The sequence below is a fragment of the Aulostomus chinensis genome, chromosome 1 (genome assembly GCF_037954235.1).
Source record: "Aulostomus chinensis isolate RoL2024-O1b breed Wild chromosome 1, RoL_Achi_v1.0, whole genome shotgun sequence".
Lineage (NCBI taxonomy): Eukaryota > Metazoa > Chordata > Actinopteri > Syngnathiformes > Aulostomidae > Aulostomus > Aulostomus chinensis.
In genome coordinates, this window is record NC_141320.1 from 62,649,829 (window position 1) to 62,671,791 (window position 21,963).

Sequence of the window (21,963 nt, forward strand, 5' to 3'; positions counted from 1 at the left end):
GCACTCACACGACGTCCTGTATTACCGCCATCAATCATGTCGAGGAAATTACAATTTCCACACGTCAGCTGCAGAGAGCTGTGTAGCTCTCTAATTGAATACTCCTGATATTTCCCCCGCTGCTGTTATTGGGCCCGGAGTCGAGGAGCGCTGTGGCGGCGCTAACCTGGAGGGGTGAGGTAAAGCAATAAGGAGAGGGGAACACATTAGCAGAGGACACGTTCAACTGAAACATCACACATTCAAACGCTTTCTCTTTTATAGCTGCGCAGATTTAAACACAAGTCATCTCTATTATCCAGTTGAACATTCCAGTCCACCCAGCTTAAGCTTGACTGGCACAGCGTTTACATAATGACTTTATTTTCACCTCATGTAAATTTTAACATTCATGTGCGACTTAGGCTCGATGAAATCTCTTGGATGTTTTTGCAGATTTTATTAATCCCACATTGAACAAAACAAATACATTTTATAGAGCAGCAACATTAAAATTTGTCACCAGCAATGTCAAAATATACTCACTAATTCATCATTGGAAAAAAATATCTTTAATTACTGTGAATTAAATTGTAAATCATTCATTAAATAATGTGTAGTTTAGAAAAAGACCACCAAAAAAAAAGACTCAGAATTTGTGGCTAATTGAAGCTAAACTGTCGGGCTACAGACAGACAGGTTTCATTTTAGCTGTTTGATTAAAAAATGCACAACTGACAAATTAATTGAAAATACCACTTTTCTTTACATCTGTATACTGGAGACATATACTGATATTGAATCATCCCTGGTACAGATACACAGTAATATCAGCACGTCATTGGTATCAGTAGGTTTGCTCCTCCCTGCTCATAATCAGCGATGAGATAACAACAATATTTATCATTCTATAATATTGGGTTTTTCCAAATGTTTGTGAAATTTAAAAAAAAAAATCCCTTTTTTACATTTACAGTGTTAACATGTTTTTGTTCCCAGCATGTACAAAATGTGAATATCATATGAACCTGTTTTCATACAGATAATTTTGACGTTGTTAAAGATCTGCTTCTGACCAAACCAGTAGGAAATATCTATCAACAAAAGAATCCAATATTGTGCATCCCCAAATTGAGTTTGTTGCCTGTTGTGGGTATTTTTCTTCCATCACACATATTGTGACTTGACATAAATAGATAGATGGATGGATATATTGCTCCTTAATCATGATTCTGTTGTTTAGAAAGTATTACGACTGTAGTGATTTCCACCCCAAGTTGTTGTAAATGACGTCCGTATTTGCCAAAGTTCATATTTCAGATCTTATTCATCAAATCCTTGACCGATCCAAGTCTGTGTTTTTGCGTTTTGGTGTGACTGAAATAGAGGGGACGTAATTTGGCCCCTCCAGCTTGCCATACAAGTCCACTTGTGTAGCCGATGTTGAAAAACAACAGTTGTATTTGCACTAGTGCTTCTCCACCTTGTCGTTAATTTCCTATCTCCTCTTTCTTTTTTAATTGGAACATGTGAGTGAGTACTCTGGAGCGCTGGAACCTCATGATTATCAAACATGTCCATTGTTCTTTCTGTTTGACATCACCGTCTCTCTCCACTGTCAAATTGTTAACGCTAACAAAGGGCTGTATGGATCCATAGGCTGTCCAAACCGTCTCCACATCCTGAAAAAATACATCTGCCTTCCACCGTACGCTGGGCTGTCAATTCCAATCAATGGCCGATAGTCGAGGGCCTCTGAATACACGCTGTACTTTTTTGTTTTCCACTGACAGCATGTTCATTACACATTCAGAAGGCCATCATTTTCACGCTGTTTTTCCTTTATCTCGAGGTAAATGGATGTCAGGAAACAAATGAGGCAGCTCGCAACAGCTGCACATCAACCAGGCGGCGTCCATGTGATGCCGAGGGTGGCATTAAGCAGCAAACATCCCTTCTTGCCAGAAAAATCCTTTTACTTTGACGAGCGCGCACACACACGCACAGACATACACGCTTGCTGTCACTTACACAACACACAAACCTCGATTCATTTTCACTTTCTCTCAGTCTCTCTCAGGCAATTAGTCAGTCGCCGCTCTCATTAGCATATTACATTTTCACATACATTCAGAGCGTCTCGAAATGAAGGAGAACGCAGCGTCTCATTATCTTGCCTCGCAGCTGTTACAGGGATCAAACTCGTGACCTTTCCTGGTTATGAGCTGCGCTCCCGCCACTAGGTCACCCTTCTCTCACTTTATTCAATCATTTTCACTCTCTCTCTCACACACGTGCGCACACTCACACACGCTAAGACCCACGTTGGCTTTCCAGAGTTGTGTTTAATCCACTTATGGTGCACTGGCAACCCCTCTCCTCTATTCAGCTGTCCTTTCAGCCTTTGTAGAATTGCCTGAAAAGCAAATCAGATAGCGTTCTGGCTTGAGTGTTTGGAAGTGTGTGTGTGTGTGTGTGTGTGTGTGTGTGTGTGTGTGTTTGTGTGTGTGTGTGTAAACGCGTGTGTGTGTGGTGAGGACGAGCATGACTGGGGTAAACCAAGGCCATTTTTACTCGATCTCTCAAAACATCCACCAGCCTCGCAACAGTTATTTTACAGTTTGAATTTAAAGTGATTAAATGTGGTGGTGTTGTTGTTGTTGTTGTTTAATTTGAGTCTGTAAGTCGTGTATAATTTAGGTGGTTTTTTAAAGAACAAGCTAATCTGGCAGATTAATTGCCATAGTGATTTGAATTTATGGATGCAGGAACGTGATGATGGAGGTTTCAGTGATAAACCAGGAGTTTCTTATTAAGTGTCTTCCACTGGCCTCTTTTGCTGTTCTTCTTTTAACCTAGAACCTCAGGCAAGACAGTGAGGAAGGAACACGTCCCTTCATTAAGTGATGTCTTTTGTCTATTCATCCTTGAGAACATTTCACTTGACTTGTCAGTCAAATTCTCGGTTAAATCATGGCCGTGTTCCAAACATAACCCGCTATTTTCATAGAAGCATCAGCCAGCCAGATGGATTTCAAATGCGAAACTACTTAACCGTCTGTTTCCCTGAACAGGATGAATTCCTCCTGCAGCCCCTTGAAAAGGAAGATCGAGCCACACAGGAGCAGGCTGAGAAAGACAACAGCCGCGACAAGGTGGACAAACCAGAGAAAACGCAGAGAAAAATGCTCTCCAGGGGTGAGAAAGTAACAATTAAAGGATCCGTCTGTGTACACCAGTTCGTCTGTGTTACATTATTTAGCTTAAATACTATTTGTTTAAGTTTAAATGTCAGTGAAACAGAGACAGCAGCTGAAATATTTCCATTAACGCCTCCGCCGTCTGTACATCACACCCACCTGGGGCCTCATTTATAAACATTGCTTACTCCTAAAAAAAAAAAAAAGACGGTAGCTTGAAAAATTCGAAAGATTTGAATGTATATCAGGAGGACGCGTGCACCTGTAGGAACTCGGCCAGCTGCGATTACATGTTTATATCATTCTGGTGACACAGGCTATTGATAATCATTGAAATGAAGCCAAATGCTTAAATGATACTTATCACTCCGCCAAATTACAGCCTTCTAATAATTATATCCTTTACCATGTCACAAGGAACACTTAATCCTACACATGCTCTTTTTTTTTCATCTTTTTTTTTTTTGGGAGGGGGGGGGGGTAAATCTCTCAGCGCTGTGCCCTCCAGTTTGTCCAAAAGCACTTCTCCATTTTAAATGATATCTCATTATGGGCCGATAATTGGCGTGATTCAGTTAATTGCGACAGGCTCAAGGTGTGAAGCAATTATACAGATTCCCACAGGCAGGAAAGGTGTCTGCTTGCCTCTGTGGAGCAACACCACTGATGAGGCAAGATCCAATTATAGAAAGCAGACACCCACCGAAGGGAAGCCAGCGTCCCTCGACTCCCGCTGATGGGGTGCCATCCTTTTGTTCGTGCGCAAGAGTCTTCGCTTGGTGTCAAATTCACAATCCGACCACTTATTGGAATCGTAAAAGCTGCCAGCTATATATATATATATATATATATATATATATATATATTTTTTTTTTTTTTTTTTTCCCCACATTTTTAAAAAGCATCGAATAGTGTCGTCCTCAGGGATGTTTTTCTTTTCTGACAAACAGCTGAATTCATTCATTCATCCGGGTGGAAGAAGATCATGTTTTAATTCAGGGGCCGATCGTAATTCCAAAGGTTAACTCAGACTTTGCCGTTTCTTTAGATTCAAGTCAAGACTACACAGATTCAACCGGCATCGATCTCCACGAGTTCCTGGTCAACACATTGAAGGGCAACCCCAGGTGAGCTCAGCCCGCCAGCATCTCGCTACCCAACTAACCAGCACCTAGTAAAATGAGCTCACCAGTCAGTAGAATAGAAAAGACTGTTGGAATTCATGGGTTCGCGAGCAGGAAAAAAAGGGAAGCAAGTGTTTGCTGACTGTGTTGAGAAGCCGAAGCTTCCAAAGTGGAGGAAGCAAACTGCTACTACATTTAACCTCTTCTGTATAAACCACAAAAGAACTGACGATGTTGACACATGAAATAAACTGAACTTTCGTCTTGTTTCCAGCAAAGTAACAACTTTGCGAGCACTTTCACCTTGAAGAACCCTTTAGTTAGCAGTAGTGCGTTCTCAGCTAGCCCTGGTATGTGTTTCATGTGTATAAGCAGATTTTAAAAGAATAAAAATGTATCATAATAAAAAAAATGTGTGTACATTACGTCATGAAGACATTTCTTGATGAATTCTTAATGTTAAAATATTTGATGCATTTAGATTTTATTTTATTTTTTTTTAGCCATGTTTCCTGAGTTGCTAGCCATTATTTTTCCTTTTCTGATGGGAGACAAACTAAGATGGTGTCCTTAAATCAAATGTCACAAAGCAGTTTCAGTGTTTTTCTCGTGTTTTATAAAACAATCAAGATGTGTCACGTCTGTCTTTTCTGGACTTTAATAAGGTGTTAGCTGTAGCTTGCTAGTTAGCTAGTCGCCCTGCTACTCCATTCCTATAAACTCCGTTTAATAGAAGCAAGTATTTCACCTACGTTGGCATGAGTGATCTACCTTTTTTTGGCCACGGTTGTTCTACTAATTGAAAGGAAAGTCTAGCTAATTAATGATAGCTGATCGAAATGTACTTTTGACGTGTGTGTTTGCTGTGTTCAGGGATAGAACCATGCTACTGAAGCTGGAACAGGACATCTTGGACTTCATCAGCAATAATGAGTAAGACATTTAAAGATCCTGAGCGTGTTTTCGCTCAGGTTTTTTGTGTTTTTTTGAAGCTCAAGGAGAAAGTAATTAGTCAACCCACAAGCTACAATGTCTGAAGTTTAAAGTAGACACGCTGAGCCCTTTAGAACAGCAAAGAAGGAGTTTTACACCTCAGACGGGCTTTGCTTATCGTCACATTGTGAGTATGAGCAGCTGTTCCTGCTTTTACTTTTGTGCCTTTTTTTTGTTAGAGTTTGCAGCATTTTGTTGTAAACTTTCTAGAATGTTCTACAGTCTGGATCGCTGTTGTAAATTCAAACTAAAGACGAATGAGTCAGCTCTCGCATAAATAGATCTACGAGCACTTAATCAACAAAAAAGAGCTGGTATCGCTAAAAATCATCCAAGTGCATTTCTCTGGTTCTCGTGGTTCCCTCTAGAAGCCAGAAGCGAACGTTCCCGCCCATGACGTCCTACCACAGGATGCTGCTACACCGAGTTGCAGCCTACTTTGGCATGGACCACAATGTGGACTTCACCGGGAAGTCGGTGGTGATCAACAAAACCATCAACACAAGAATGTGAGCCTCTTCTTCGCTTCCCGATGTGAATTATGAACCTTATTGTAGGGAAATCAATCAAAAATATGATTATTTCCTCGCTGCTGGTGGTGAATTCCCTGTGATTCCAAACTGTTGTAGTCAGTTGCTTGATAAACAGGTTTACGCCCTGGTTGTTGGGGAGCATATGTTGCTCTCAGCATCTGCCTGAAATTAAGCTGCCTCTAAAACAGTTGTAAATTCCCCTCCGACAGACCCGATCAGAAATTCTCCGAGCACATCAAGGATGACAGGGCGGACGATTTTCAGAAACGCTACATTCTCAAACGAGACAACTCAAGCTTTGATCGTGAAGACAGCACGGTAGGTGTTTCTTTTTTTCCTCCTCTCCTCTCCCACCACCACCCCCGCCCCCTTCTCCACCAAGCTGTCACTTTCATTTCTGACATGTTGGTAAGAGTGGCACAATCTGGCGTCCCTGACATAGCTGCTGAAGAAGCGTGCGTGCGCGCGTGTGTGTGTGTGTGTGTGTGTCCGTCCTTGCCAGATTCGAATGCGTTTGAAAGCTGACAAGAGGAGCAAATCGATGGAGGAGAGGGAGGAGGAGTACCAGCGAGCCAGAGAGCGGATATTTGCACATGATGTGAGAGCTGTTTGTGTGGGTGTGGTGGGGGAGGGGGGCCATGTTGCACAAATCTGTTACTTCTATTCATTTGCAAATTATTATTATTATTATTTTGCCTGTGATTACACTGCTGGATTCTAGATTTATAGGCTGATTTATATCCCAAAGTCAATTTTTAATACAATCGACTCCACTATGTGCTATGAATTTGCCTGTAATGGAATGTAATTTTCATTCTCAGGGAGATCACTTCATCCTCGACAGAAGGTACGCACCTCCTTTTTTACTCTGAAAGCTATATAGAATATGAGGGATAAATCATTGCTTAATTGGCTGAAGTTGAGCTCATTCCATCCTTTAAAAATGTAACTGCAGCTCGTTACACAGCTTCTATTTTAAATGCGGCTTAATCACTTTTATAGTTTTGTTGTCAGGAGCAGCAATTAGCGTTGGCTCCGTCAAAATGGTGGAGATCTCATTTTGCCAGCTCTTCTAATACCTCTCCTCCTCCTCCCTTCCTCCTCCCACCAGCGCTCAGGATGAAGACGCATGCATGAGCACCCAGCAGAGGCGGCAAATGTTCAGGTAGGTCCACCCCCCCACTAACACACACACCTGTCACACATCATTCAGCTCTTTTCAGAGACTGCAGGCAGGAGGAGGAACGTTGGGGAAGGGGGGGGGGGGGAGAGAGAAAGCCTTTGAATCGCAGTCTGTCTTAATCGGCTCGCTCAGGAACAGGAGTGCTGATCTGAGGATTTGTTTTCGCTGTTGGAGAAAGCTGCTGTTTAATAGGATTTTCAGCACGAGCTTCCCTGTGTTCGGACTGAAGCCCTCCTGTTCAAACCAAGAAACCATTTTAATATCATCTTTTATTGATCAGAATTAGATGAAGACTATAATGTCGGGGAAGAAAAAGCACAGTCTCGACAGGATATTACGATGGTATTTACAAGTGTGTTACACAATGATTCCATGTTTTTGCTTTGTGCTCCATCCCCTTATGGCTTTTGAATTGAGAAGCTTCCACATCAGATCTCAAGTCCAGACCAGTGTTTCTATGATTTGATATTTTGATAGGTTTTGATTTAATGGTCACTTATAATGATACCCTCCAGACCAATAAAAGAAGTATAAATGGCTCCTCTCTCCCTCTCCCTCTCTATCCGACCAGGTCACGGGCCGGTCGGTCAGGCGCCAGTTGGCAGAGTAGCTCCGAGACGGAAACACACCCACGGCACAGCGAGCCTCGGCCGTGGAGCAGCACCGACAGCTCTGACAGCTCCAACCGGCTGGCCCCACGGCCCGCCATCACCAAGGCCAGCAGCTTCAGCGGCATCTCCCCCGGACTGGTCCGAGGGGACAGCACGGCCAGCAGCAAGAGCACCGGGAGGCTCTCCAAAACAGGCAAGAAAAAGACGCCAGGGACATCAATTAGCTCTAGATGATGGTAGAGAGTCAAAAACCCACTTAGTGAGTCTGTCTTAACACAAAAACGGTCTCTGCTTGCGCTTCAAACTTCTCATTCGGGTGGTTTCCGGCTCTGAAGGACTGAGGTCTTATCAGACTGAATGTTTGTTGTCCTGCTGTGGCTAGTGAGAACTCATAACCACTGCCTTGATGGAAGAGTGTTTTTAAAAGTGTCACAGCAGCAGGCGTCTGCAGCTTCACTGGGTGGAGTTGGTTAATGCATAATGTATCAGTCTAAGCAGGGTTCCAAGGTGAAGTTCAGGCTACAGCCACTTCCTCCACAATCCGATGCGGTTGTTCCTTTATTGGTGACATGATGTGAAGTGTTCCTTGCTATCGAACGCGGAGGAATCCTCACTTGACCTCCGCTCTCACCTAAATTCCCCGTCACCACTTTTTCTGGCGTTTTCTGGTTGTTTCGTTTGTTTATTTGTTCTCCACAGGGTGTTAGCAGCAGCAGGTTTTTTTGCAGAGCAGCGGTTTTCAAGTTGTTTACAAGGCGGCTGGCTGCCTTCACTCAGTGTTTTGGGATTTTAAGTCGAGGAGACATCTTGCCTTTGCTGCTGTGCTCTCCTGCGTTTGTCCTTCTCCCTGTACCCTCAAATAACACCCCCCACCCCACTTCAGGCTGCACGCCATCTCTACCTTCAAGTAGGAGCTTTTATCAGATGGAGGACGAATTCTTCTAAGTCCTCTGAAATTGAAGTCTCTTATTTCTAGTTCTTTCAATGTTATTTCGACATAATCTTTCAGTTTGAGGTCAAAGTCATGAACTTCCCTTGTCATTAGTTTTTCTTCAGCTGAATCTGCTGGAGGAATTTAACTGAATACATTTTCTCAAGTACTGTACAGGCTTATTCATTTATTTATTTCTTTATTGATGTTTTAAAATGTATAGTCATCCTTTAAGATGCAAATATTATTTTTTTCCTTTTGGGAAATAGGCAATTAGAAACTAAGAGGACTATTTTATCTTTTACTCCACATATTTAATGGCCCTACTTAAATACTTGTACGTGATAATCGAATGATAGTTTTTATATTTCCCATTGCGTTTTTGGTCTGGTTTCATAAATGGAGCCATCTCGACGTAATCACTGTTGACATGCGCTAATTAAGAAAGTTGTGCGTTCACCTGTTGTTTGAGTGGAGGCAACAACAGTGATAATCATCCAGAGAAGCTCAGACTAAATGATTTTTGTCATAAAAGGCGAGTGTGCAAGATTAATGAGCTGCAATTTCCCCTCAGAGATTAGGAAAAAGTCTCAAAGAAAAGAACAAACACAAACTGGATGGATCTGAAAGTATTTTTTCGGCGACACCCAATTTAATTCTTGGTGGGTAAACATTTCTTCAATAACTTGTGTGAATTTGTTGCAATATTTTGTTGAAAATTGTCACTTGGTGTGAAAGATTGAAGTTGAACAAAAACCAGATGATCTTTTCTTCTACTCTTCGTTACATGAATGGAGTAACTGGAGCCATGATGCATCAAAGCACCATTATACGTAATATCATGAATTAACACAGCAATTTAAACTCGACGTGATTTCTCAGTAATCTACTTTAAGCTTTGATAACTGAAGCACATCGTGTACGTTCACTCAAGTCTAGAAAATGTCAGTTGACTTTTCTCCACCCTGAATAAACGTGCACTTTCTAAAGGGATATTTAAGGGAACAACAGTCATTAAATGACTTCTCAGTGCAGAATGTGAAACCGTTCCTCCTCCCAAAAACCAGTGGCTGCTTTGAAGAGGCCTCTTTACTCTTTTGCTCGACATTTTGTAATTATACGGGGAGAAAACAATGGCAGACGGTGCAGAGCTACCAATTTCTCCATCAACAGTTCCCACAAGAGTATTATTAGCCAGCAGCACTGTGGATTTTCTCCCCTGCTTCATTATCAGTATCAGCTCTTCCCCCACACACCCAATAACCAACACGTTAATGCTCATCCTGTCAGATTCTAGGAAAACTTTTCAACAGCATCTTTTCTCCCCTTTCTTTCTCCCAGGTTCTGAATCCTGCAGTAGCGTTGGTTCTTCGTCCAGCTCGCTTTCCCGTCCCCAGCTGCCTCTCCCAGGCTCTGCTTCCACCCGCTCCAACCTCCCCAGCACACCTTTAATCCACCCAGCTGCAGACACAAGAGGCTCGGGACACCCTGATATGATCAAGGGCGTCCCCTCACTGCCGATGCCAGCTGCAGACGCAACCAACTATTACGTGTTGTCGCTGGAAGCCTCAGGGATACCACCTGGCAGCATTCTGGTCAACCCACACACAGGTAGCGCTCTCTCAGGGAAGCTAGTGCTGCTCGGCTGGAGATCAGGGAGGCCATTTGAATCTGTAATAGACTTCCGAATACCAAAAAAAATTAAATCTGCTGCATTTAATCAAAGTTTAAATGTCTTGTAATTTTCTGGTTCTGTGAATATTCATCACTTGGACAGAATTACAGGTTGGCAAGGGCTGCACTCGGTTTGTCTGTCAAATTAGTATCCGACCAAAGCCTGCTGATGAAAAAACATTCAACAGATGGGAGAAGTCTGTAAATATTCATCGTGGGCCTAGAAGACACAGTTGTGCATTTTTGGGTCGCTGTAATTCCTGTTGACTGACCTCATGTACCATGTTTGGGTGTGTCCTTCACTGTCACCAAGTGCATAATTCAAGTGTGTATAATGCTGAATTATTTCACGTCACTGTGGTTTTTGGTCTCTTGTGAATTTAATTCAACAGGCAAGCCTTTCATCCATCCCAATGGCAGTGCTGTAATTTATAATGCAGCCCCTGCTGCTGGCAGGAGCTCTCATCAGGGGAAAACACAACAGCAGCCAATCCCCTCGTCAGGCCAGCAACAGCCGACCAATCACCTCCTCTCCCAGGTCAGCGGGCCTGGATTTGAGCAGGCTTATGCTTCACTAATCATATAGAGACCACAGCATGTTCAGTGGCTTCCTCTAACCTCAGTAACTTGTTTGTTGAAATGGTAGTAGGATGGGAGAAGCTTCACCAAGCCATTCGCTAAAACCCTCCACTGAACAGCAACCTCCCAATCACAGCTTAGCAACGGTATCCAGGCACGGGCAGCTCTGTCTTGCATGCTACAATGGTGTTTGAAGAGTTGGTTCCAAAATCCAAAACAAAGCTGCAAAAGTGTTCAGAACAGATTAAACTGTGTCTGTGTGATGGAGGCTTAGCAGTTAGCATTTCCAGCTACCTAACTTACTGAGAAGCATTATTTCTGAGGTCTAGGCACATCTCACATTATTAGTGTTTAACATTTCTCTTGAAATTCATGTACTACACCAGTAAGAACACGGTGAACACAGGGCGTATATGCTAAAGTTAGCTTCAGTGGCAAGCTGGCGACAGATGATCATATTTAACGTGTCACTTCACCTGGTACAAAGAGTTTGAAGTTGTAAATCTGCCACCACTCATTAAATGTGTACACTGTACCAGAACCAAGAACTTGACAAATGTAGCAACAGTAACCAAAGGGGGGCGGGGCTAGCAAATGGTTAAATGAAGCTCCTGCCATTCTGCGATCCTTGGCCCAGTCTCATTACCTGTCCCTCTGTCCGTCTCCTCTTACCTTCCCTCCTCAGCCGATCTGTCCTCCTCTCCAGCCGTCCTCTGAGGCTGTCCACAACCCAACGGTCTCTTATCCTCTTCCTCCTCCTCTTCCTCCTCCTTCTCAGTTCCTGCCCGTTTGTCCTAACCAACAGTACACTGTGGTACAGAATTTCCTTTTCCACTTTATTACTCCTCCTTTTCTCCATCTCCTGTCAGATCCAACCCATTAACAGTTTATTTCTAGCTACCATTTGTCATCCTTCCTGTACATAGTGAACTTTGGCTCAACAAGTTTATTGACCCCTCAGTTACTACTTCTACTAGCTTGTAGCTGGCAAAGATGTGTTTAAATGGAGCAGAGGCCGTTAGCCACACATATATAGACCATGCATTCGGTTAACCTCATTTCTGACCTGGTTTTAGTGAAAGCTATGTCTCTGTGACTAATTATGCCTGTGGAAAGTTCCATTAATATTTAATTCAACAGCAGATGTTAGTGCTGAATAATCCATGACTAAAAACACTACTTTTCCAACAACATGTCAGAAATGACCTGGACTGGCATGCAGCGGCGATATGGTAAACAGTTCCCTTTCGACCCAGCCAGTCTCTGCAGATCAGTCTGATTTAAATTTGTTCCCTCAAACCTTCAAGTAAATTTAAGAACCTCCTTTGATTTAGCACTTAGAAAGCAACTGTATTGATCCATATTCACCGCAGATTAACAAGCTGGTGCCTGAATTGCTACGGTGGATGTTTGCAGCAGCACTGTGTCACGCTCTGTCTCTTCTCCAGCCTGACGCCCTCAGCACCCAGTTTAGTCACATGACTCTGGTGCAGCAGCCACCCAACGACAGCGGCGCTTCAGCTCCAGATGCCCGACACTATCCCACTGTATACCACCACCCCTCACCCATGATGCTGCAGGGAGCACCTCCCCAGCAGGTAGCTAGCTACATGGTGGCAGGGCCACCAGGAGGACACCCAGGGGTGCTCCAAGGACAGTCCGTCCCACTTCCAGGCCCAGGGGGCAACCATACATATTCCAGCAGCACCCCAGGCCCTGCTGCTTTTCCGACGGTGAACCAGCCGCTACTGCAGCAACACGCGTACATCCAGCAGCCTGTCCAGCAGGTGGGTCAGTGGGAGTGACCCGTCTCTGATCTGCTGCTGATGCATCATACGGCCCTTGAATTTATCTTTGTGTCCCTTTCAGATGACATGTTACTGCAATTCAGCCCACCACCCTCATTGCTCCAACCAGCAGCAGCCGCAGCAGCAACAGCAGCAGCAGCAGCAGCAGCAGCAGCACTTCCGGCCCCCCTTCAACCCACTAGCCTACAACTGCCCTCAGAGCCAAAACCTGCCCCAGCAACAAGGTACTAACGCATCCATGTTAGCATAATCGCAGGTCTGTGTTTTCACAAAGTTTTCAAAAAAGGCATAAATGTCCTTCTCGCTCTGTCGTATCGAGTCCAATTTAAAGTTGTGTTGCATGACAACTACACCTGGATACCGAGAAGCAGCAGGTTGCCCTCCTTTACTCCCCGGTTTTCTGTGATCAAGCAGAGCTACAGTTTCTTCCTCCACTTTGAAACGGTGACACATTGGATCTAAAGGCAAATCAAAGGCTGCTTTTTTTTAATGAATAAGGTCTACAAGCTCTGATGTGAAGCAACAGATTTCGCCTTGAATTTCCAGACGTCACATTGTCAAGAGCAAAGTTCAGCCTCGCTTTTATATCAAGAGACTTTGTTAACTTCTCACTTTCAGCTCTTGGAAAGCGTTTTTTGCTTGTTTCTTCACAAGGGAGCCAGCCGCAGTCCGACGGCTCCAGTGAAGGACAAATATGTCTCCCTTCTTTTCGTCTCTGTTTGTTTGTTTTCAGTTCAGATGTCTCCCCAGGAGTCATCCACTCGATTATTCTGAGTCTCTTTCTTTTGTTTTTTCTTTGCCTCGCTGCTGGAGTTGAGATTGTTAGCTCCTGTTTGGCGTTTCTCTCTCTCACACACGCACACACACACACACACACACACACATTCGCTCATGCTTAACTGGATGTTGTCGCACACACTCACCGGTCTACACACACTCTTTCTAAGTGTCTGTGGCACTGGTCTGTCATCTGTAGGCTGCAAATGTTGCTTCCCTGCTGGGGGACCTGGGGAATAGACAGTGGACAAATGAAGCTGCCCTACAAAGGCAAAGGACAGCAATTAATTCTCAGGGAACCGGTGAAAAATGACTTTATTGCTTGTGTTTCTTTTCAGATTTTTGCATTAATTTTCAAAAAAAAAGAAAGAAAAAAAAAGGTGAACCTCAGTCCACAGAGAAACCTGCGACTGTTTCCTCTTGCTTGCATCACACACTTTCCTCTCCACACTTAAGAGGTTATTTAGCGTGTCACTACTACAAACTTTCAGTGACTCTCTGAGGTGTTTGAGAAGCACCTTTTTCTGATTCAATATCAAAGGGAGGCGGGATGCGGGGCCGGGACGCTGTCTGAGAGGCCTCTAAGAATCTCACAGTGAACCGGTCTCTTTTCCAGCCCCTCATTCCTCACCTGCAGGCTGGCGCGTAATCCCGCCATGATAGAGGACGGAGAGCATTTGCACGGGTGGGGAATATCTAGTCTTAACCTCGGCTCACTGGCTGGATTGAATCCCTCAACTGCGACGGCTCCTCTTGCATGTGGTCAACAGTGTCCTGCCTCCTGCAGAAGTCACAATCATGCGCTGCCTGCTGGAATGGAATAAATCATCCACATTTGATATTACAGTCATTTCATGCATGGTTTGAGTGAAGGTGGGCAGATAAAAATAGTCCTCTCGTCGTGGGTCCTCACCATGCTCTCTCATTGTCTACTTGTACTTTCCTTCCCAGGGCGGTAGACTGTAAAGACACCTTGACAAAAGGACGTCCTCTCCTTTGTCCCCTGGATTACCTCATGCATGTGTCACAGGGGACAGTATTTCCAAATGTCTTTGTCACCTTGACATTTAAGCATCCCCCTCCCCCTCTGGCTAGGAGCAAGAACTGCCATTATATGCTATTTTGGAAAATAACAGAACCCATGTGAATTTATACGATTTTTGTGTGTCATTTCTTTTTGTGTTCTTAATTGGTTTTAGTAAGTAACACTGGAATGTGATGCCATGTTTTTTTTTTTTTTTTTTTTTTTTTTTTTGATGGTCCTGAGGAGTTTCAGGGAGGGGAGGGCCTGCTCGGCCACTCAGGTTGCAGTTTCAGGGCACCGCAGGCAAAATCAAATATATTGACTTTCTCATTTATCCCAAATGCCTCAAACCTGCTTTGCTGGAACAGCTCAACTCCCCGAGCCGAGGCCCGACTTCCTCAATCCCTCAACCTGCTGCTCACTCTATTGTTCTCTCTGATGTGCCTCCAAAACAAAACATGCCAGAACAAATCGTTAACCAATGCAAATTATATCTACACCGCAAATGTGCTCTCCCTTTCATAACCAGGACTTCCGTGTTGCATATTAATCCTGACGTCTAATTGCAGAGTCTTTATGTGTCACATTACCGCCACATTCTCATCAGGAGCCTCATTTCATTTGCCTTCATGCCTTTTTCATTTTGCCTCAGTGCACCAAGCCATGATGCCAAACCCAGCAACCAGCTACCAGACCATAGTGGGCGTGCAGCCGACACCCAACCTCGCTCTCACTGGCAACCAGCAAAGCAATATGGGCAACCAGATGCAAGGCATGATGGTCCAGTACTCTCCAATGCAGTCGTATCAGGTACTGTGAAGCTGTGACGTCTGTTAGGTCAATATTAGCTGTCTGATCTGATTAAGAATGGCTCCTCTTTACCATTGCTGCTCTGCACGGACGAGGCACAGGAGGGCTTATGAAAATAAGAGCATGCTCCTTTCGCATTTCAATTATTCATCCTGTTATCGAAGAGAGCTTGTTATTTTTAGCATGTTGCACTGGTCAAACTTTCTAGGGACATTTGTGCTGGAAGCAAAGGCGATATTCTCTGTTATTTGGCTCCGCTTACATTTGTACCTTCTGTTTTTCTGCAGCAGGTTTCTGTGCCACAGCAGACGCACCAGCAGCCAGTGTTTGTGTCGTGCCAGCCGGGCCAGGGGGCAGTGGCTGTTGCTGGCATGCAGCCCTGTTACGGCCTTCTCCCCCCAAACCAACACACCACCATGAGGTACCTTTACATCCACCTGTGCTGCATACGTGTTCCATGTCCGTGAATTGTGTATTCTGACGTGATCAGAAGGCAGGTGAACCTTTTCATGCAACTAGATTTCACACCATCGATTTCCAGTCAAATATTGTTTTCAGCGTTAAGATAGATTCTAGATTTGTATGCTAGAACATCCTGGATTTGTATTTAATTCATATCAGTACAAGGCTACGATTCCAGTGGAGGGGAGAGGCCTCATCTGATCCACTTCTCACCCACATGGCAAGTCTGAAATACTGATCGGGCTATTTTAGAAGAAATCACAAATTGATGTATTTCATTTTGATAATTGGGTAACAATTTGTTAACAGCTTGTTAAAACTTAATTATGCTTCAGTATGATAAACAAAACTAACCATTTATTAAAGGTCTTGGTGAGCCTAATTGTAAGATAAGGGACACAACACTCCACCACAACTTCCTCAGTTTTTAACAGTTAACTAAGCATCAGTAACAGATAACTAAGCATTAACTAACATGATTCCTGTAACTTCATTGTAAAGTGTTTCTGTTTCATTCCCGGTGATCTGACTGATTTATATCGTTGACTCTATCATGTTATTTCTTAATATTTGACCTAAAACTTGAAAGCCACACCAACCAAACTTGTAGACGATAAACCCTGGAGGAGGGTTTATCAGAGGATGATTCGATGTGTTACACCTCTAATCACAATTTTCTTGAGTTGAAGTTTCTTCGAATAAGGTTAGAAAATTCTGCGTGAGGCTGAAGACGCACACTGTCCCAGAAACCCATTTGCAGGTACTCGATAGTGTTTCTCACTCTTGAAGGTGCCTCTTATTTATAGAGCAAGCAGAATCCCCAACGCACCTCGGAGCCAAGGTCATCTTTGTTCACTGTGGGGGGAAAAGAAATGATGTTATTACCTCAAAGCTTTAAGTGAACTGGGTCTTTGTATGGCTGATGAATGTGGACTCTGAGGCCCTCTCTGAGAGCTTTAGTCATTTTCCTCCATCACTCTGCTGGTGTGGAGAAGTGCTGCGACGCCGAGCTCTCTCTCATTATAGCTGATTGATAGAACTGGTTCACACAAAGCAAAACATGTAATTAGTTTCTACCTCCATGGACCCAATCAATCTGGATGCTGGGGAGTGTGGCACTACTGGGACATGCTAGAACAAACACCAGACATGAACGCAGGCATGTACGTAGTCATCACCTGCGAGCGAACAATGCTGGGATGCACACACGCGTCAGGAGGGGTCACACTCTTGCTGTCCCAGCTGTAAAATGAGGATGCTTTAGTAGGGCAGTCGCTGTGGAGATGATTTATGCGGCAGCGTTGGAACAGCTCTGGCTTCTCCCACGAGGACGGCCTGTCCACCTGCAGCCTGCTTTTCACCAGCTGTACGTCGGTCCCAGCAGGCTGCTTCCAGAGCACGGAGCCTACTTTTCAGAGACTTGGAAGTGAAATTTTAGATTTAATAGCCCAGCTGCAGTCTTAAGATGGCAGAGATTTACTGTAGATCCCCTCTACACACCTTTTAGGATGTAAATAAAATACTGCTCTTTCAATAAACTGTATTAAATATATTCCACCAAGATGTAACGCGCTGTACGTGACATCTGCTTCCCCATTCAAATATATGCAAATATGCTCAATTTTAAAAGTTGAACTGCAGGACACAAGATGTCTCTTGACTTGACAGTCGAGTCTTAAAAGCTGCTTTTCCACCGGCCAAATAAGGCTCAAACTTTGGCTTCTTGGGAAGGGTTTAAACGGCTCTCAGCCCCGTGTAAATGCAGTCATTTGTGGCCCGAGTGTAACTTCGGTGACTTCTTGTCACCTCAGCAACAAATTCAACCCGTCCGTGTTCAAGCAGCTTTCTCACATCGTTCAGTCAACAGTGGGTTTGAGAAACACACCCGACTGCTGCTCCATTGCTGCTTTCCACTACAGTGTTTGTTTACCCTGTTTTCTGGTACACATTGTGACATTGAACATATGCGTGGGAAAAAATGGATATTCGTGTTTGAACTGAAGGTTTCCGCACTTCACCTGTGTGTGTGTGTGAAGACTGCTCTAGCTTTGAAATGCCGTAAATCCTCCACGTAGGCCTTTTCCTCTGATTTTCTGTCACCAAAAGCTAACTGAAAATTTTTGGAGTAGATTATTAACTTTTACAGGTCAGATGTGTGCGTCTACGTGCTCTGCAGCATCCAGTTTTGCACATATAGACCATATAGAAAAGTGTGTTTGATGTTTACAGCTCAACGGTGAGTTTTCTACCTGCACCCATGATGGAGCAGCTCCAGTTTCCTCAGACGTCGTCACCCTGTGTCTCCCAGCAGCACCCAGGCCAGCAGTATGCAGGTGTGTCTCCCGCAGCTGAACTGTCTTTGAGCAAGAGTTGCTTCTGATGTGTGAAAAAAGGCTGGTGTGTAATATTGGAGCGCATTCTGAAAACTGTCAAGGTAGAAAAAGCCTCCATATAAAAGCTGTCCATGGAGATTCGCCATCACTGCCAGTGCTCCTCATCTGTGTCAATAACAGTGCGATGTATTCCTTCATTGCAACGACCCTAGCTTCATAATGAAATAATCTTCCCTGGGTTTACTTTGCAGTCGTACGAGCGCCACACGCGTGATTCGATTTACACTCCGGATTTTCAAAATGAAAAAAGAGGGAAACATTGCGATGATGGCTCCAGGGAGTTTAGATGAATGAAAATGATGCTGCGGGGAGATTAAAACTGCTTGTAGGCCAACACCAATGAGATGTCAAATTTATGTTGAAAAGCTCTTGAAGTCGGAAATCACTGGTTTTATACCACACGTAATTATTAGCGGTTCTCTTGTGTGATATAGTGCAGTTATGCAAATGCGCTCGTCAACGTTTTTGCTTTAATTTATCATGCAGTGAAATAAAAGTGGTACTTTGATGGCTGATATCATTCACAAGAACCGGCAGTGAAAAAACAAGTAAACTGTGAAATATGTTGTGTGTTTATAGGTTTCTATTTAAATGCACATTTATGTACCTCATGTCCTTTAAACTTCACTCTCTCATCTGTTTATGACTTGTTTTTGTTGATTAATTTGATAAAATAACACATTACCCCTTTAAAACAAGGAGCTGTTATCATTTAAAATATGACACTATTGAGCATAAATAGTTTTGAATTTAAGTAGTAGATTCAGCAAAGTGACTTTAAAAAAAAAATCATAAAAATATATTGGTGTGATAAAAAGTATTGTGTAGCTGTTATGCATTGGCCTTTACCTGCTCGCTGCAGAGGCGCAGGTGGGGCAGCCTCCTTCTTAATGACCTTTATTATTCATGTCTGATGATGATGGGCGAGCGGCCGAGGGAGCCGTCATTTCCATCCCGTCAGTAATGAGGTCAGATGAAGGTCTCACAACGGCCTCACCTGCAGCATCACCGGTAAACACTTTTAATTTGCTAGTCTGGGGCTGGAAATAATCTGCAGATTAAGCCCAAATATCCTCCGTCCTCACTACTGTTGTTAGCTTAACATTCATGAATCAACAGTGGCTGGGCAAAGTTTAGTTTTCCACCTGGATGTAAACTGAATTTATTAGATGGAAATATTGTGGATTGCAGTTCATCGAAGGGAAGGTGACGCCACAAACTGGTGTTCAAGGATCTTCCGCATTATGACAGAGGATTTAGCAGGAAGAGTCTATGCCTCGACTAGTGACTTTCTAATCAAAAAGCTAATTGCTGTGCAGCTAACGGCGAGTGTAGCTGAACAAAAGTGCTTCACAATAGCTTCCGTGCCAGTCACTCAAACAGTCTGGTGCATAAATGAGGAGTTTATGTGATGAGCTGAATATAAATAGGTAAACATTGTGTATATAATCTGCTTACACACAATTAAGTTGCATCATTCCTGCCTGAGCTGATTAGCATTTTGTCAAGCAGGTTCTTTCTAAATCCGTATGTGTGCAGGGTTGTTACCCTCAGCCCCCGGCAGCAGCATGGTGATGCTGCAAATGACAGCGCCCCCCTGCCAGCAGCCCCGGGCTCCCTCCCCCTGCCAGCGGAAGCAGCCCAACCACAAACACCTGGGCCCTGAGCACCAGCGCAGCCGCAGGCCTGCTGAACTCCTGCCGCCGCCTGAAAACACCCAGGTACAAACACTCGCCGAGCACATCCATTCACAATAAAACAACTTTGTTCAAATCAACCATTGTTCTGGAAAGTGGTGCGATTTGTTGGTAAAAAATTTGTTGGTTAAGAACAACAAAATATAATTTAACAGTTTTAATGAGCTCAGTGGCCCAGAGGCTTAGACTTGACAACAGCAATTTCCAAATAAAACCGAATGACCCGTTATTCTTAGGTGATGGTCAGAGCTTCGGACAATGCAAGTGTCAGAATGTTGAAACTGTCAAAGAAAGCAATTTGAAAGGCAATTTAGCGGAGTGGTCCGAGTCCTGACAGTAACGTGACAACTGTCCCCTTGAGCTAAACTCAGTCTCGTTGGCGCTGCAGGCAAATTAAATGTCGTTGTAAATAGATTCTGCAAATGAAGTCAGCGCTGCCGTATCCTGAAAATGGGAAGAAAATAGTGCTTAGCGTTATGGTGTAATGGTACATTAGGGCGGCTAATGTGGATGCAATGGTACATTAAAGCAACAACTTAAAGAGAGTAGCTTTGAAGAAGAAAGATATAGGCAAGGGTGCTTTGTTTGAATGAAAGTGTTTGTGTTCCTCCCTGTTTTCCTTCGCCGCACTGCCGGTGTGTTGTGTGTAGAGCAGCCTGCCCTCGTCTCCGGCGCTTACTCCCTCGCCAGGCAACCCACCCAGTGTCAAGGGCCTCCCATCAGGCATCTCAACCATCCCTGTCATGGCCCACCACCACCACCACCACCACCCGCAGCTCCCTACAGCCTTCTGCCACAGTGGACAAGGTCAGTCACACCCAAAATAAAGACCACACAAACATGCTCATCAAAATGTGGGGAGTGATTTAATTCAGCGTGCAAAATAGCAACTACCTTAGATTTGTTTGTAGAGGTTTTATAACAAAGAAAGGTCAGTTTGAAAAATAGAATCCCCACTGTGCGCCATAAATGAATGTCGGCGCGTTTCATTGTCCACATCCGCACACAATAATTTTCAGTTTGCCTCCATGCTAACTTAACACCTAATCAGAAAAGTGTGGTTTATAATTTAAGTGAATTATGATTATTGGCTTCCAGAATCACTGGAGGATATTAAGAGGCCAACTTCAGCCACTTTGGATTGCAAAACAGCCCCCTCTGTTGTTAGTATCTGCCATATATGCTATCTGCTGTTCCGCGAACAGAAAAATGATCAGCTGCACAGCAGTAGCAGTGTAGTTCCTCTAAAGATGAGTAACTACATGTGCCTTGATTCCCTCTTTATCCAGCAGAAAAAGTGTCAAATGCTTTGAGTCTTTTGTTGAGTCCATTCTTCATTTAACGAGTTGCCCTGCTAATCACATGAAACGATGTTGCATGATTTTAAAAGGGCACATAGCTTGTGCTAGCTACCAAATGGTACTTCAGGGATACTTTCTTTTAAATCTGCAGGCTATCTTTCAAATCAACAACATTCTTGATGATGTTAATTTAGCTGTGTAGGGAGAATCAAGTGAGCTCGCTTTTTGTTTCTCAGATAAATGTTAGCTAGCTACCTAGCATGACAGCGAGCTAGCATCAAATAAACTTCCTCAATGTGGCTGTGTTGTGCCCGTTAATGGGTTGTTTTACATATTAATTCATAAAAATGAAACACTCCGCTAATTTTGTTAAAATTACAATTTTTTTGTGTTGTGGTTGTGACGTGTAGGTGAAGCCCACTACTCTCTCCTGGGCCAGCCGCTGCAGTACAAACCCTCTATCAGACCTCCGCTCATCCACACTGCACACATGATGGCCAAACACCAGGTTAGAAACACACACACACACACACACGCTGTCAGAAATGGTCTCTCTGTTACGGTTCTATTACTAATGTGCTTCATTACCAGCCACTATCATGTTAAATGTTTCTTGATGGAACCAGGACTCTGGGAGATAAAGTGGATTAAATATCTTCAGGATTTATGATTTTGATTACATTTCAGGGCAGTGAAGCATCTCTCCTCACTCTCCACGAATACCGGCTGTCTTCTGTCTCCTCAGGGTCCTCTGGGGGTTTGGCGTAGCAGTCATGGGAGGAAGGCCAACAGAAAATCTCTATCTTCAGATCTCAGTGTAGGTGAAGCAGGTAATAGGAAGTCCAGAGGGAGGCTTGAGTTCAGTGAACCTGGAGTCGACTCAG

General features: G+C 43.8%; 1 protein-coding gene across 1 annotated transcript in view; it reads left to right on the forward strand.

The window, feature by feature from the left end:
- LOC147272656 (R3H domain-containing protein 1-like) overlaps positions 1-21,963 on the forward strand; it is a 36,479-nt gene that overhangs the window by 12,680 nt on the left and 1,836 nt on the right. Inside the window, 21 exon segments of the mRNA XM_086198916.1 lie at positions 3,054-3,177; positions 4,228-4,306; positions 5,177-5,236; positions 5,665-5,805; positions 6,039-6,147; positions 6,332-6,427; positions 6,651-6,676; positions 6,941-6,994; positions 7,584-7,816; positions 9,896-10,165; positions 10,621-10,766; positions 11,493-11,621; positions 12,256-12,594; positions 12,677-12,839; positions 15,069-15,226; positions 15,514-15,647; positions 17,918-18,021; positions 19,621-19,802; positions 20,429-20,585; positions 21,490-21,587; positions 21,825-21,909. Of these exon segments, the coding sequence (XP_086055042.1) occupies positions 3,054-3,177; positions 4,228-4,306; positions 5,177-5,236; positions 5,665-5,805; positions 6,039-6,147; positions 6,332-6,427; positions 6,651-6,676; positions 6,941-6,994; positions 7,584-7,816; positions 9,896-10,165; positions 10,621-10,766; positions 11,493-11,621; positions 12,256-12,594; positions 12,677-12,839; positions 15,069-15,226; positions 15,514-15,647; positions 17,918-18,021; positions 19,621-19,802; positions 20,429-20,585; positions 21,490-21,587; positions 21,825-21,909 (2,887 nt within the window).